A 12,495-nucleotide genomic window follows, 5' to 3' on the forward strand; every position below is an offset into this window, starting at 1 on the left:
CAACCAGAGAATGATCTGAACCACCCCCCTCCACCACTACCGATCTGAGTCAGAGAGCCATTGGAAACACTAAACGTGCCCTCAGAAGCTGGAGCGCCTGATTCAGATTTTTATTCAGCAGGTCCAATACAGCGCGGTTCCGGATTGCCAAACGCATGCAAATGCATTTAAGTCACCGTTGCGCCCGTTTTGGGCGCAAATCGAATCGCTGCCATTCCCAGGTTTCGGTGAAGTGGCAACGGGTGCGGATCGAGTTAATGGCCTCACACCCGTCTTTCCCACCTTTTCGTGCAATGGTAGAATCGGGCCCATAGAGTGGGATTTTACACCTTCGCTCATCCCAAAACCATAAAATCTCGCCTGAGGTCAACAGACATTTCCCTTGCTCAGCCCTCAGCCGCTCCGAATCCGTGGCAGGCGGGGCAGTAAATTCTGGCCTTTGTGTGAAAACTTCAGCTGCGCGTGAAATATTTTTTGAATATTTTGAAGCATAATAGTAACGATTTTACCAAAAATAGTTTTTAAAAATTTTAGTTGCAGTGATTAATACTATGAGCATGTTGCTAACTCACAGAATTATCTTCTCATTTCAGATAAGTGAACCAACATATTGTCATGTCTTTACACAACACTACCATAAAAGGGCTCCTACATACTTAAAACAATTCCTACAATCCTAAATGAGATGTGACTAACAGATTTAGCATGTATTTCCTAGATAAGCATCTACAGACACAATTCAAATTTGGAGACCTACAGTTCCCTTGAACCATAACCTCCAAAGGTCATTTATCGCAATCTATGTGGCACTAAGGTATAGATTTAGTTGTATTTTCTGATGACTTCCACTCCTGTGGTTGTATCCTCACACCAGACAGCTATGTCTGTACTTTGAAATACATTTTTGTCTGATGTGGTGGAAATCTGGCATCTAATGCTTTGCCCAGAGAGTTCTGCTGGGTCCTAACGTCTGAGCATTTTTACATCCCAAGGCTGCAGGCAATAAACAGAGTCGACAGTTTCTTTCTTGCCTGATTTATGGCTGAGGAAACAGAAGTTTCTCAGGTGAGAAGTTACTTTCAAAAAATGGAGCAGAAAGTTACGGCTGTCCACGCTGGCAGGATTTTCCCATACCGCCGCAGTGAACAGAGCTTTGACTGGGCACCAAATTCCCCAACTTCGCTGCAGTGGTACCATGGCATGAATGGCTGGTAGGATTGTGCCCATGGTTATTTGGCAGCCATGTTGACAGATACATTCAGGTCACTGCTTGACTAAGAGGCACATGTACACAACGTGGCGAGGGATACTTCCCTCACTAGATTTTCCTCCCCTCCCTGTTCAAGGGAAGATGGAAATCCTGATACATCACTGTAGCCCTGGTTCCACTAGATTAACGGAATGTTTAACCCTCTGAAGATATGGAAAATTGTCTTTTCAAAAAGACGCTTGGCAATGAATGCGCAGCAAACAAGCCTGAACTCAAAGATTCAAAAAGATAAAACCACACAGATGGGTTTCCTCAAAAGTAAGAGAGTCAGTTATACTTATTTTTCCCCCAAGTATCAAACACATTTCCTGTCTGCAGATGTTATGTGCTATCCGTAAGTGTATTGGCTGAATATTCATTTTCACTGAGGTGAATTTTATTGTCTGCTGTGTGTCGGCTCCTTGCTAACATTTTTAAATCTATAACCGCTTTTTAATATCAGTACTAAAGGAGATGTTAGCGCACAAGCAGTTACTTTGCACTGCCACATGTCTATTGGCACCATCGCATAATTATACTGAAGAGAATGACTTCAACCGCTGCCTGCAAATTTGGCACGAGTTCATTTAACAGCTCACACACTGCTGAATAGTCCAGCTGCAGCTAACAAAGTATGCAGAGACTTAACTATAGTGCAAACGTTCAGATCTCAGTTAACACATCAAGATTCAAATATAAAATGTCATGGCCTCAAAAGTGGTTAATTAGGTTTATCTTTTTTTTGCCAGATTTTATAGGCATCGATGAGAATCCCTGTCCAAGTGAATATTCTTCCAATGTAAGCGGAGACTGTGAGTAACAGGAGACAATTTGATCCTGGGGCAAATCACTGCTGATAGATCACTAACAACAACAGAACGAAATTGCACACAAGCTGCCACAAACAACAATGTCTTTCTTTTTTTAATTCATTCACAGAATGTTTATGTATCTGGTTAGGCCAGTATTTATGGCTCATTCCTTTAAAACTATGTGGCTTGCTGGACTATTTCACAGGATATGAAGGAGCCATACATATTGCTGTAAGTCCTGATTCACACAGTAGTCAGATAGGCAGACTTCCTCCCTTATAGGACATTTTTTTAAAAATTCATTCTTGAATGTGAATTTGTCTGGCACAATCGACATTTGTTACCAATCCCGAACTGCTCTTGAGAATGTAGCAGTGCACTGTCTCCTTGAACTGCTTTAGTCCATGTGATGTTGGTATACACACGCAATGCTGTTAGGGAAGGAAAGCCAGGATTTTGACCCAGTGACAGTGAAGGAACTGCGGTATAGTTCCATGTCAGGATGATGTGTGGCTTTGAGGGGAACCTACAGGTGGTGGTGTTCCTACTTGTTGCCCTTGTCCTTCTGGAGGTTGCAGGTTTGGAAGGTACAGTCAAAAGAGCTTTGGCAAGCTGCTGGAGTATATCTTTTATGTTGTACACATTACTGCCATTTGCGTCAGTGGTGGAGGAAATTAATGTTTAAGGTGGCAGAAGAGTGTTTCCAGCAATTTAGGAGGATACTAACATTTTATTTGAGATTTTATTTAGTTAATTGAATTTAAATTCCTCGGGTGCTGTGGTGGGACTTTAACTTGTGTTTCCAATATATTTGTCAGGCCTCTGGATTACTAATTCAATAATGCAACAGTTAATCTACTATACCTCTCTCTTTTATAATGACTTGATCATCTTCTTATGTTGGTGATGTTGCATCAGAGACAAATACTGACTACAGTAAATTGTCTTAAAGTGTTAACTCGTGACTAAGACAATTTGGGTTCCTGGATCTTTACTGATGTTTTCGGAATGGCATTCCATGACTTTGTCCATTTATGATTGGAATCATTGGCTTTGGATGATGGAATAACTCAAATTTATTGGTTTATCTCACATGGTATTCCAGGATTGTAATGACATTCGGAGGAACATAGTCCATTTTCCCATTCACTTTCTGCAAATGTCACTCGAGGACAATCAGGAGCAGCAAGTCAATCTGATTGTTTGTCCTTCCAAGTTTAGGTGCACTGAGGAAATTATAGAGATGATGCAAAACTCACTTGAAATCAGTTAATTCAGCACAGCTTGGGGATCAAATCTGGGGTCTTCAGGGTTTGTACGAGTCAGGCCCACAGTGGATATAATGGGGAGTAATTTCTCCATCCCACCGACCACAATAATTGTAGGGGGGGAGGGAGCAGATCATGGAACGGTCCATTAGTATCAGGTGGGATTTTCTGGTTTCAAGGCAAGTGCGGTCTGAAAATCCCGCCCATTATCTTCATGAATTAAGCTATTTGGAGAAACTAAATTCATACTCTTAGGGTCAGGGATCAGGCTTTACATAAGGCACATATTGCACAATTGTGCTGCATGAGTACCTCCCTAAGGCTTGAAGTGGTATATTCTCCATTGCAAAGCATCTGACGGGCTGCTTTTGCTTGCTTGCCAAGCGGTTATGCAGCATGTTGTAATTTGTGTTAAAGACATGCCATGGTGTAGAAACATCATGATGAAAATGAAAAGTAAATTGGTGTTTAGCAGTTGTTTTCCCCACTCCAGTTACTACAATGTAGCAACATTGTTATTAATCACCATCACCATCCTAAAGTAAAACGATAATGGATTCATTTGGCTGGTCTGTTTACTTTATTTCAACACCGCAAACAATGAGATAGTTTAGCTCATGTATCTTTGGACTTACCTTGTTCACACAGGGCGCCACCGTAACTTGGCAAGCAGATACAACTAAAACAGTTGGCACCATCAATACACGTGGCTCCGTTTCGGCAAGGGTTAGATTGGCATTCATCAATATCTGTAGGAAATAATGGATTACATTTGTTAGCGGTTAATTGAAGCAAGCATTGCTTTTACAATTGATGTGTCTTGTTATGCCTGCCAAAACTAAAGCAGCCAGTAATTAAAGCAAACCAGTTGGATTGGACATGCTTCTTCAAAGAGCAAACCAGGAAGTGGTTTCTTTGAAGGTTTAGCCTAATTTCTGGAAAAATTGAAAGCAGCCCTAATTAATCAGGATGACATTGCAGTTCAAAACTCTACTGAATTTTCCTGTGTTTTCATATAAACAGCAGCATTTGAAGCATCTTAGAAATTAGTGTCTGATAGCATTCAAAAGAGTTTTACGCTGGCAGGATTTCATGGCCCTGCCTAAGTCAATGGACATTTGATTGGCTCGCCGCTCTTCACAGCTCCACCCCTGTAAACGACTCTCACCAACTTTTACAGCTGCACCATAGAAAACATTCTTTCTGGTTGGTATCACAGCTTGGTGTGGCCCCTACTCTGTCCAAGATTGCAAGAAACTACAAAAGGTCATGAATGTAGCCCAACGCATCATGCAAATCAGCCTCCCATCCATTGACTCCGTCTACACTTCCTGCTGCCTTGGAAAAGCAGCCAGCATAATTAAAGACCCCACACACTCCATTCATTCTCTGTTCCACTTTTTCCGCTGGGAAAAAGATATAAAAGTCTGAGGTTATGAACCAACTGACTCAAGAACAGTTCTTCCCTGCTGTCATCAGACTTTTGAATGGACCGACCTTGCACTAAGTTTCTCTACACCCTAGCTATGATGTAACACTATGTTCTGCACTCTCTCGTTTCCTTCTCTATGAACGGTATGCTTTGTCTACATAGCGCGCAAAAACAATACTTTTTACTATATGCTAATACATGTGACAATTATAAATCAAATCAAAATGGGGAGGAAAATTGCACTCCATGTTTATTTGGCTCAATTCTGAAATGCAAAGCAAATACTCATAAAGTTCAAAGTACCAGAAACAAATTGCAGCCAACCAAGGTTAGATTAATTCACACTCCCATTATAAGAATACTTTAGAGATAGCTTTCAAGTACATTATCAAAAACTTGTTTTCAGCATACAATTGCTAACTTGGTATTGCAATAAATCTGAATTGGATCTTTTTATATCAATAGTACAAATACACAGCTATCTTCATAGAATTGTAGCCCCATGGATTTTCATGCTTCTATCCATGTCAGAATGGGGTGATTTGAAATTGGCAGACGGGACCTGGCCGCCCCCACCCCTCTCCCTCATTTCCATCATGTGGGATTTTAATAGCCCTGGTTGCACATACTCCACACACCAATTATGTCCTTGCCTACTCCACTGAGGACGTGGACATTTCGGAACCCAACTATTCTCAAGGTGTCAGGCCCGATTTGGTATAATATGTGGTTCACAGTACCTCAGAAGAGTTCATGAACCTCAGAGGAACCCAATTTCAACTGGTGGACCAAATAACTTAATGGAATTCTTTCATCAACAGGCTTTGAAATACAGCAAAAAACTGTGATTGCAGGTAACATAGTTAGATGTTCTATTACAAGTCAGAGGTATTTGTACTGCAGTGTTTGACTATAGGGCTTGGTCCTGCAAAGGTAACTTTGCCTTTATATTGAGTGCTGACATGTATTGTTGTACTTTCTGCAATAGAGAAAATGCCATAAAGCATTTAAAACTGTAGAAAATGTGCTATGAAATTATCCTTCCATGGTTAAATGTTCAATGATCTTCAACTTTGAAAGAAACGGCCCTGCTGTTGAACATTAAAAAAAAAAGCACCTGCCATATTTCATTGATTAACAGGCAAACTGTTTGAAGTAGAAAAGAAATATCATCTGCAGCTTAAAAGATGGTCATCTCAGTTTTCAATTTCAACAGACTCAATTGCTGATATTCCCCAGAATTGATTTTGATTGTTGGAACTATTATGAATATTTGGCTGAGTTTAAATGGGTCACAAATACTGATGTCAGATGAGGAAGTGGATACATTTACATTTAGAATGACAGTTTTAAGTTGTCATTAAAGGATTATCTGCCTTTTATGTTGTAAGTGGATGTCTGTTTATTTTTGTAACAAATTGACCACTTGAGGGAATTTAGAATTTTGTGTAAGATGAGGGTTTTTGTCATGGAGCTGTCATATTCAAAGGCACTTCCTTTATCAAAAGGAATCTATGACATCATGAAGTGTTTTTGAATGTCCATTTCACAGATATCCTGAGATCTTTTCTTAATAGATATTGGATAAATGGCTACAATGGCTACATGGGGTGCATGGATGTTATGGAGCATGGAGTGGCATGGGGATATGGAGGTAGCATGTGGGGTGTGGGTGAGGGACTTAAGGTTTGTGAGCCTGTCATTCATTATTAAAATCTGGCCAAGAAAACAGAGGTGGGCATTCTAGCCTGCCAGTCTGGGCATCTACCCACCTCCCCAGAATTAAAATATGATGGTTAAGGGCCCTATTTAAAGGATACAGGTCTGCGAAGTTGGGAAGATTCTCAACTCTACCTTCCCACTTCCTCATGAAAATCAAGATCTTTAGAGTACAGAGGAAGGCCAACTAGTCCACTGAGTCTATGACAACTTTCTGTAGAGTAATACAATAAGACCAATTACCCCCTTTAGCCCTCTAGTGCTGGAGGTTTATTCCCCTCAAACACCCACCTAATCTTCCTTTTTAATCATTCATCATCTCCACTTCCATCATCCCTTTAAGCAGCCTATTCCGAGACATTAACTCTCAATGTATAAAAAAAATTCCTTCCTTGTAGCCTCCCCTGCATCTCTTATCCAAAAATCTGTGTCCCCCAGACATGTAACAGCAGCTTATGGAACAACATTGGAAATATGTCAGTATTGAATAGAAAATCTTTGAGGTGTGTCCTATGTCCTCTCACTGCCAGGCCATTGCTTCCTGTAGGTGTGGTACACTGTTTTCAGATATGCTGTTCTTAATTCTTCCAGTGGATGGTGCTGTTATGTCTTTAAATGAATTCTGTTGACCCTGCTATTTGTGATAGCTCCAGACAAGCTGACCAGACTCTCTACCAGTTGCGGCAAATGCACCTAAAAGTCATAAGTTCCTCTGACTCTCCGTGAGCAATGTAAACATAGAAAATAGGTGCAGCAATAGGCCATTCAGCTCAGCAAACCTGCACCACCATTCAATATGATCATGGCTGATCATGCACTCTCAGTATCCCACTCCCACTTTGTCTCCATACTCCTTGATCCCTTTAACCACAAGGAGCACATCCAGCTCTCTCTTGAACATATAGAATCATAGAATCATACAGTGCGGAAGAGGCCCTTTGGTCCATCAAGTCCATACCCACACATTAGAAACACCTGAACTCACACCCAATTCCATCTGCCAGCACTTGACCTATAGCCCTGAATGTTATGATGTGCCAAGTGCTCATCCAGATACTTGTTAAAGATTGTGAGGCAACCCATCTCCACCACTCTCCCGGGCAGTGCATTCTAGACTGTCACCAACCTCTGGATAAAAAGGTTTTCCTCACATCCCCCTTAAATCTCCTGCCCTTCGCCTTGAACCAATGTCCCCTCGTGACTGACGCTTCAACTAAGGGGAATAGTTGCTCTTTAACCACTCTGTCCATGTCTGTCATAATCTTGTACACCTCAATCAGGTTGCCACTCAGTCTCTACTGAACTGGCTTCAACAGCTTTCTGTGGCAGAGAGAATTCCACAAGTTCATAATCCTCTGATTGAAAAAGTTCTTCCTCATCTCAGTCCTGAAAGGCTTACCTCTTATTCTTAGACTGTGACCCCCTAGTTCTGGGCTTCCCCAATATCGGGAACATTCTTCCTGCTTCTAGCCTGTCCAGTCCCACCAGGATTTTATATGTTTCTATGAGATCCCTTCTCACTCTTCTAAATTCCAGTGAGTATAAACCCAGTTGATCCAGTCTCTCTTCATATATCAGTGCTGCCATTGCAGGGAATCAGTCTGATGAACCTTCACTGGACTCCCTCAATAGCAAGAATGTCTTTCCTCAGACTGGGAGACCAAAACTGCACACAATATGCAAGGGATGGCCTCACCAAGCCCCTATTTAACAGCAGCAAGAGATCCCTACTCCTAGACTCAAATCTTCTTGCTATTAAGGCCAGCATGCCATTAGCTTTTCTTACCGCCTGCTGTACCTGCATACCAACCTTCAGTGACTGTTCCAACATGACACCCAGGTCACATTGCACTTCCCCTTTTCCTAAACTGCCACAATCAAATAATAACCTTCCTTCCTGTTTTTGCCACCAAAGTGGATAACCTCACATTTATCCACATTATATTGTATTTGCCAAGTATTTGCCTACTCAATCAGCCTATCCAAGTCACACTGCAGCCTCTTAGCATCGTCCTCACAGCACACACTGCCACCAAGCTTAGTGTCATCTGAAAATTTAGAGAAATTGCATTCAATTCCTTCATCCAAATCATTAATGTATATTGTGAGTAGCTGGGGTCCCAGAACTGAACCCTGCGATACCCCATTAGTCACTGCCTGTCATTCTGAAAAGGATCCGCTTATTCCCACTCTCTGCTTCCTGTCTGCCAACTAATTTTCTATCCACATCAATAATCTCTTGTGTGGGACCTTGTCAAAAGCCTTTTGAAATTCCAGATACACAACATCCACTAGTTCACTCTTGTCCACTCTACTGGTCACTTCCTCAAAAAAACCCAAATCCCTTTCCTGAATCTGTGCTAATAGTGATAATATAATGAACAGATCAGTAAATAAAAGAAAATTCGATTAGACACCCTGTACTACATTCATTTTGAAAGAATAAAAGGTTGTTAATCTCTTTGCAGACATTTTTACATAATTCATGTGATTTCTCTGCATATGTAGTTTTCAGAGTATGATTTGCAGTTTTGCTAAAAGTACATCATGGAGGATCTACCCCGGCCCAGACTGGCTCCCATACACCTTCATGGAATTTTCAGGCTTGGGCTAATTGTAACATTTTGGATATTTGCAGTGGGACTCCTAGTTGTGCTAAGCAGTCTGCCTTGCTTGAACAGGGTGTAAATTGGATGCTTACCAATAATGGGTGACTGCAGCAATAGCATGGAAGGTGGTTACCTCTGGGAAAATGTACAGCGAAAACTGGGGAAGAGGACAGCTAAAGTTTGTAATAATTCCTAGGTGCATTGCAAGGGCGATCTATTGGCCTCTGAACCTTTTTAAATTGCCTTCCTCACACCAGACTATTCCTTGTGCCTCATACTACTATGACAAAAAGATGGTGAGATCTGGCATCACTATGCCATTGGTGTGCAATCTGAGCATTTGAGAGGATACACTCAATGACTGACGTCACTTCCGGTGATTGCAATCACTGGCAAGGTGGAGCCTTGGCTGAATACCCACCCTCATCTAACACCGATTCATCAGAATTTGAGTTGAAACAAAAATCTTGCTCAAGTATAATGAGTGCATTTGTGAGGCTTACAGTTATGGCAGTGAGCATGGCTGGGGAAACAGAATTCCAAATTCATTAAAAGTATATTTTTTTAAACATTCCAGGAGCAGGTTTATATTTTTTGTGATATATTCAATTGTTTCCCCTGATCAAGGCTTGCAGCACCAGTTATTCCGTCTGCATCTAGCTCAGCATTTGAATGCTTGCAGTGGGAGTGTACCTTAGTTTACATTAGTAAAGTGCACACAAAACGCACTGGAGCAGTTTCTCATGTTTTGTTGGAAACAGAATCGGATTTTGGCAGATTGCTGGCATTATGCGTGGAAGCCCATCCACTGAAACTCCGATTATAGCATAACATTCCTTTTATACTGGAATTCCAAAGATGAACCTAAATCATTTCCAGTAAAAATAGTTGAAAGCATTGTACATCACTTAAATACCGCCATGTCTATTTCTGCTCTTACCTATTTCACAATGCTCCCCTGTGTATCCTGGCAAACAGGTGCAAATATAACTATTTTCTCGTGGGTAACAACTGCCTCCATGTTGGCAAGGGTATCCTTCACATGGGTGAACTTCCGGTATTAGAACTGAAAGCATGAAGTGCAGGATAAACATCGTTACTTTTTAGCCTCTCAATATTTCCCTATTGTTGCAAGTAGGGTGAAGAAAATCACAACATGAATAATCGCAGCCATGTGACTTTGTTAGTTCCAATGCTATGTATTATATGGAATACAATTTACTGAACTTTTTACAAGATAGCTTCTTCATTTCAATTTCTCTTTGAGGGTTCAAGTGCTATGTTTTTCAGTTTATTTATCAATGTCGCAAGCAGGCTTACATTAACACTGCAAATAAATTACTGTGAAAATCCCCTTCACTATGTGGTAAGCTGCTTGCTTGAATCTGCAAGGTAGAGAGAACTGATAGATTGCAAAAGCAGAATTGTTTGCTCCATAATGATGTGGTGAGGGCAATGAGACATTTGGGACCTCAGTGGATCATGGGATTAACAATTAATTTTCTTAATTTAGTTTTAGGATTGAGGCAAAAGGTGAAATGCAGGTAAATGAGAGTTGAAACAGGAAGAAATAAAGTGAAAAGATAAACCGGACTGAAAGAGAGAAAAAAGGAAAAGTGAAAATAATTAAACTGTGATATTATAATCTCTGCGAACAATCTACCACTTGAAGGAATGAGTCTCCAGCTTACACTGTTCTCCAGTTTACACTACTCAATCTTTGGGCCAAAGGAGTTTATTTGGATTGTATTAGCAATTATCACATCATTATAAAAAAGTCAGTTCTTAATTGCAAAACTTAGTGCTCTATGATGAGTTTAACAGTTAATTAATTTGCAAATCTAGCAAGTTTTTTTCAAACAAGGAGACTGAGGAGAGATGCTGATGGTGTGTAGCAAGTGGCAGAGTGGTGTAAATCAGTTAGCAAGTTTGCAGTAGTACATTTCTTAACCTACTGAATTTATTAACTGATGTACGCACTAAAAATGGCACCAGCAACACATTGTTATTCTTACAGCATTATTGCTATTATGCTATATTAAATTGAGGCCAAATAGTAATTATAAGCTGAGTTACGTTTAGTTTAGTGAACAGTCAATACTATAATTCTGAAAGCTTTATTGATGTAATTAAGTGAACAATCACCTTATCATCGATCAAGAAGAAGTAGCACAATAAAGTTAGCTTTTCATCAATCTATTTAGTTCAGTTCAAGCCGAATGTTCAATATTTGTCGCACTCTCCACAGCACGGGGAAAAACAAATGTGGATTAAGTGATCGTTCTGTTGAATATCTCCAAAGTGTTCATAAGTGCAATCTCAAGCTTCCCTTGCTTTCCATTTTAATTCCGTGTCCTAGTTCGACCTCTGTCTTTGCTCTTCTACTCTGTGGCAAATAAGCTCAACATAACGCTGAGGAAAAGATGCTGATCTATCTCATGGGTTTTTTGCAGCTTTCTGATCTTAACATTGACTGTTCATTCCTTAACTACAGTTTCTATTCTCTGTTAGTTGGGAGTTGATACCAAGGGCAAGGTTTGCTGATATTTCTTGGGCTGGGTGAACAGAGTGGGTATTTATTAAAACACTTCCAGTGATCACTGTTGTCACAATGAAGTCTGCTTTGTGTTTTGCTGTTTTCCGTGTTTCCATTTCTATCTATCCCTGTTCTGTGTTTCGTGTATGTACTTTATCTCCATTTGTTCCTCCTTTTGCCTCTGGAAAATTTAAAGTTTGTTTGTTAATGTTACATGTATGCTTACATTAACACTGCAGTGAAGTTATTGGAAAAGTCCCCTTGTCGCCACACTCCAGCGCCTGTTCGGAGAATTTACCATGGCCAGTGCACCTAACCACCCTATCTTTCAGACTGTGCTAGGAAACTGGAGCACCTGGAGGAAACCCACACAGATTTGGGGAGAAGGTGCAGACTCCGCACACAGTGACCCAAGTGGGGAAACAAGGCCAAGTCCCTGTGAAGCAGCAGTGCTAACTACTGTGGCACCATGCCACTCTATCACTGATAGTGTCACTGAATTATTTCATCTTCTCCATCCAAGCATTTTACAGCTCACTCTTACTTATTTTCCTATACCTGTGCTTCTTTTTCATCTTTGCTATCTCTTTTACTTGTTCTATTCTGTTCTAAATATCGTGCCTCTGTAATTTCCTGCATTGAGAGGAAGAATCTTAGGCCTGAAGTGTTAACTGACTGGTTAATTTTCTCCGCATAAATGCTTCCTAAGTATTTCATTTTATTTTTGTCTTTTGAGATGTGGATTTCCTCTCAGTGAGTCAATAGTTAAATGTGTCCTTGTAATTCGAACAATTTATGTAGGACACCTCGAAGGCAAAATTAGGGCTCATAAGTGAAAAAAAACTGGCAAGAAGCTTAAAGCTAAAACTA

At 40.6% G+C, this 12,495-nt stretch overlaps 1 protein-coding gene across 3 annotated transcripts in view; it reads right to left on the bottom strand.

Moving 5' to 3' along the window:
* Window positions 1-12,495, bottom strand: part of LOC145343180 (uncharacterized) — a 195,150-nt gene that overhangs the window by 39,101 nt on the left and 143,554 nt on the right. For all 3 annotated transcript variants that reach the window (XM_080189181.1, XM_080189180.1, XM_080189178.1), the window contains 2 exons: window positions 10,030-10,155; window positions 3,965-4,078 (listed from right to left, as the gene is read on the bottom strand). In XM_080189181.1, the coding sequence (XP_080045307.1) occupies window positions 3,965-4,078; window positions 10,030-10,155 (240 nt within the window). The remainder of the gene's footprint in view (window positions 1-3,964; window positions 4,079-10,029; window positions 10,156-12,495) is intronic.

The sequence above is a fragment of the Carcharhinus amblyrhynchos genome, chromosome 5, assembly GCF_965287045.1.
Source record: "Carcharhinus amblyrhynchos chromosome 5, sCarAmb.v2.hapA, whole genome shotgun sequence".
In the NCBI taxonomy this organism is placed as follows: Eukaryota; Metazoa; Chordata; class Chondrichthyes; order Carcharhiniformes; family Carcharhinidae; genus Carcharhinus; species Carcharhinus amblyrhynchos.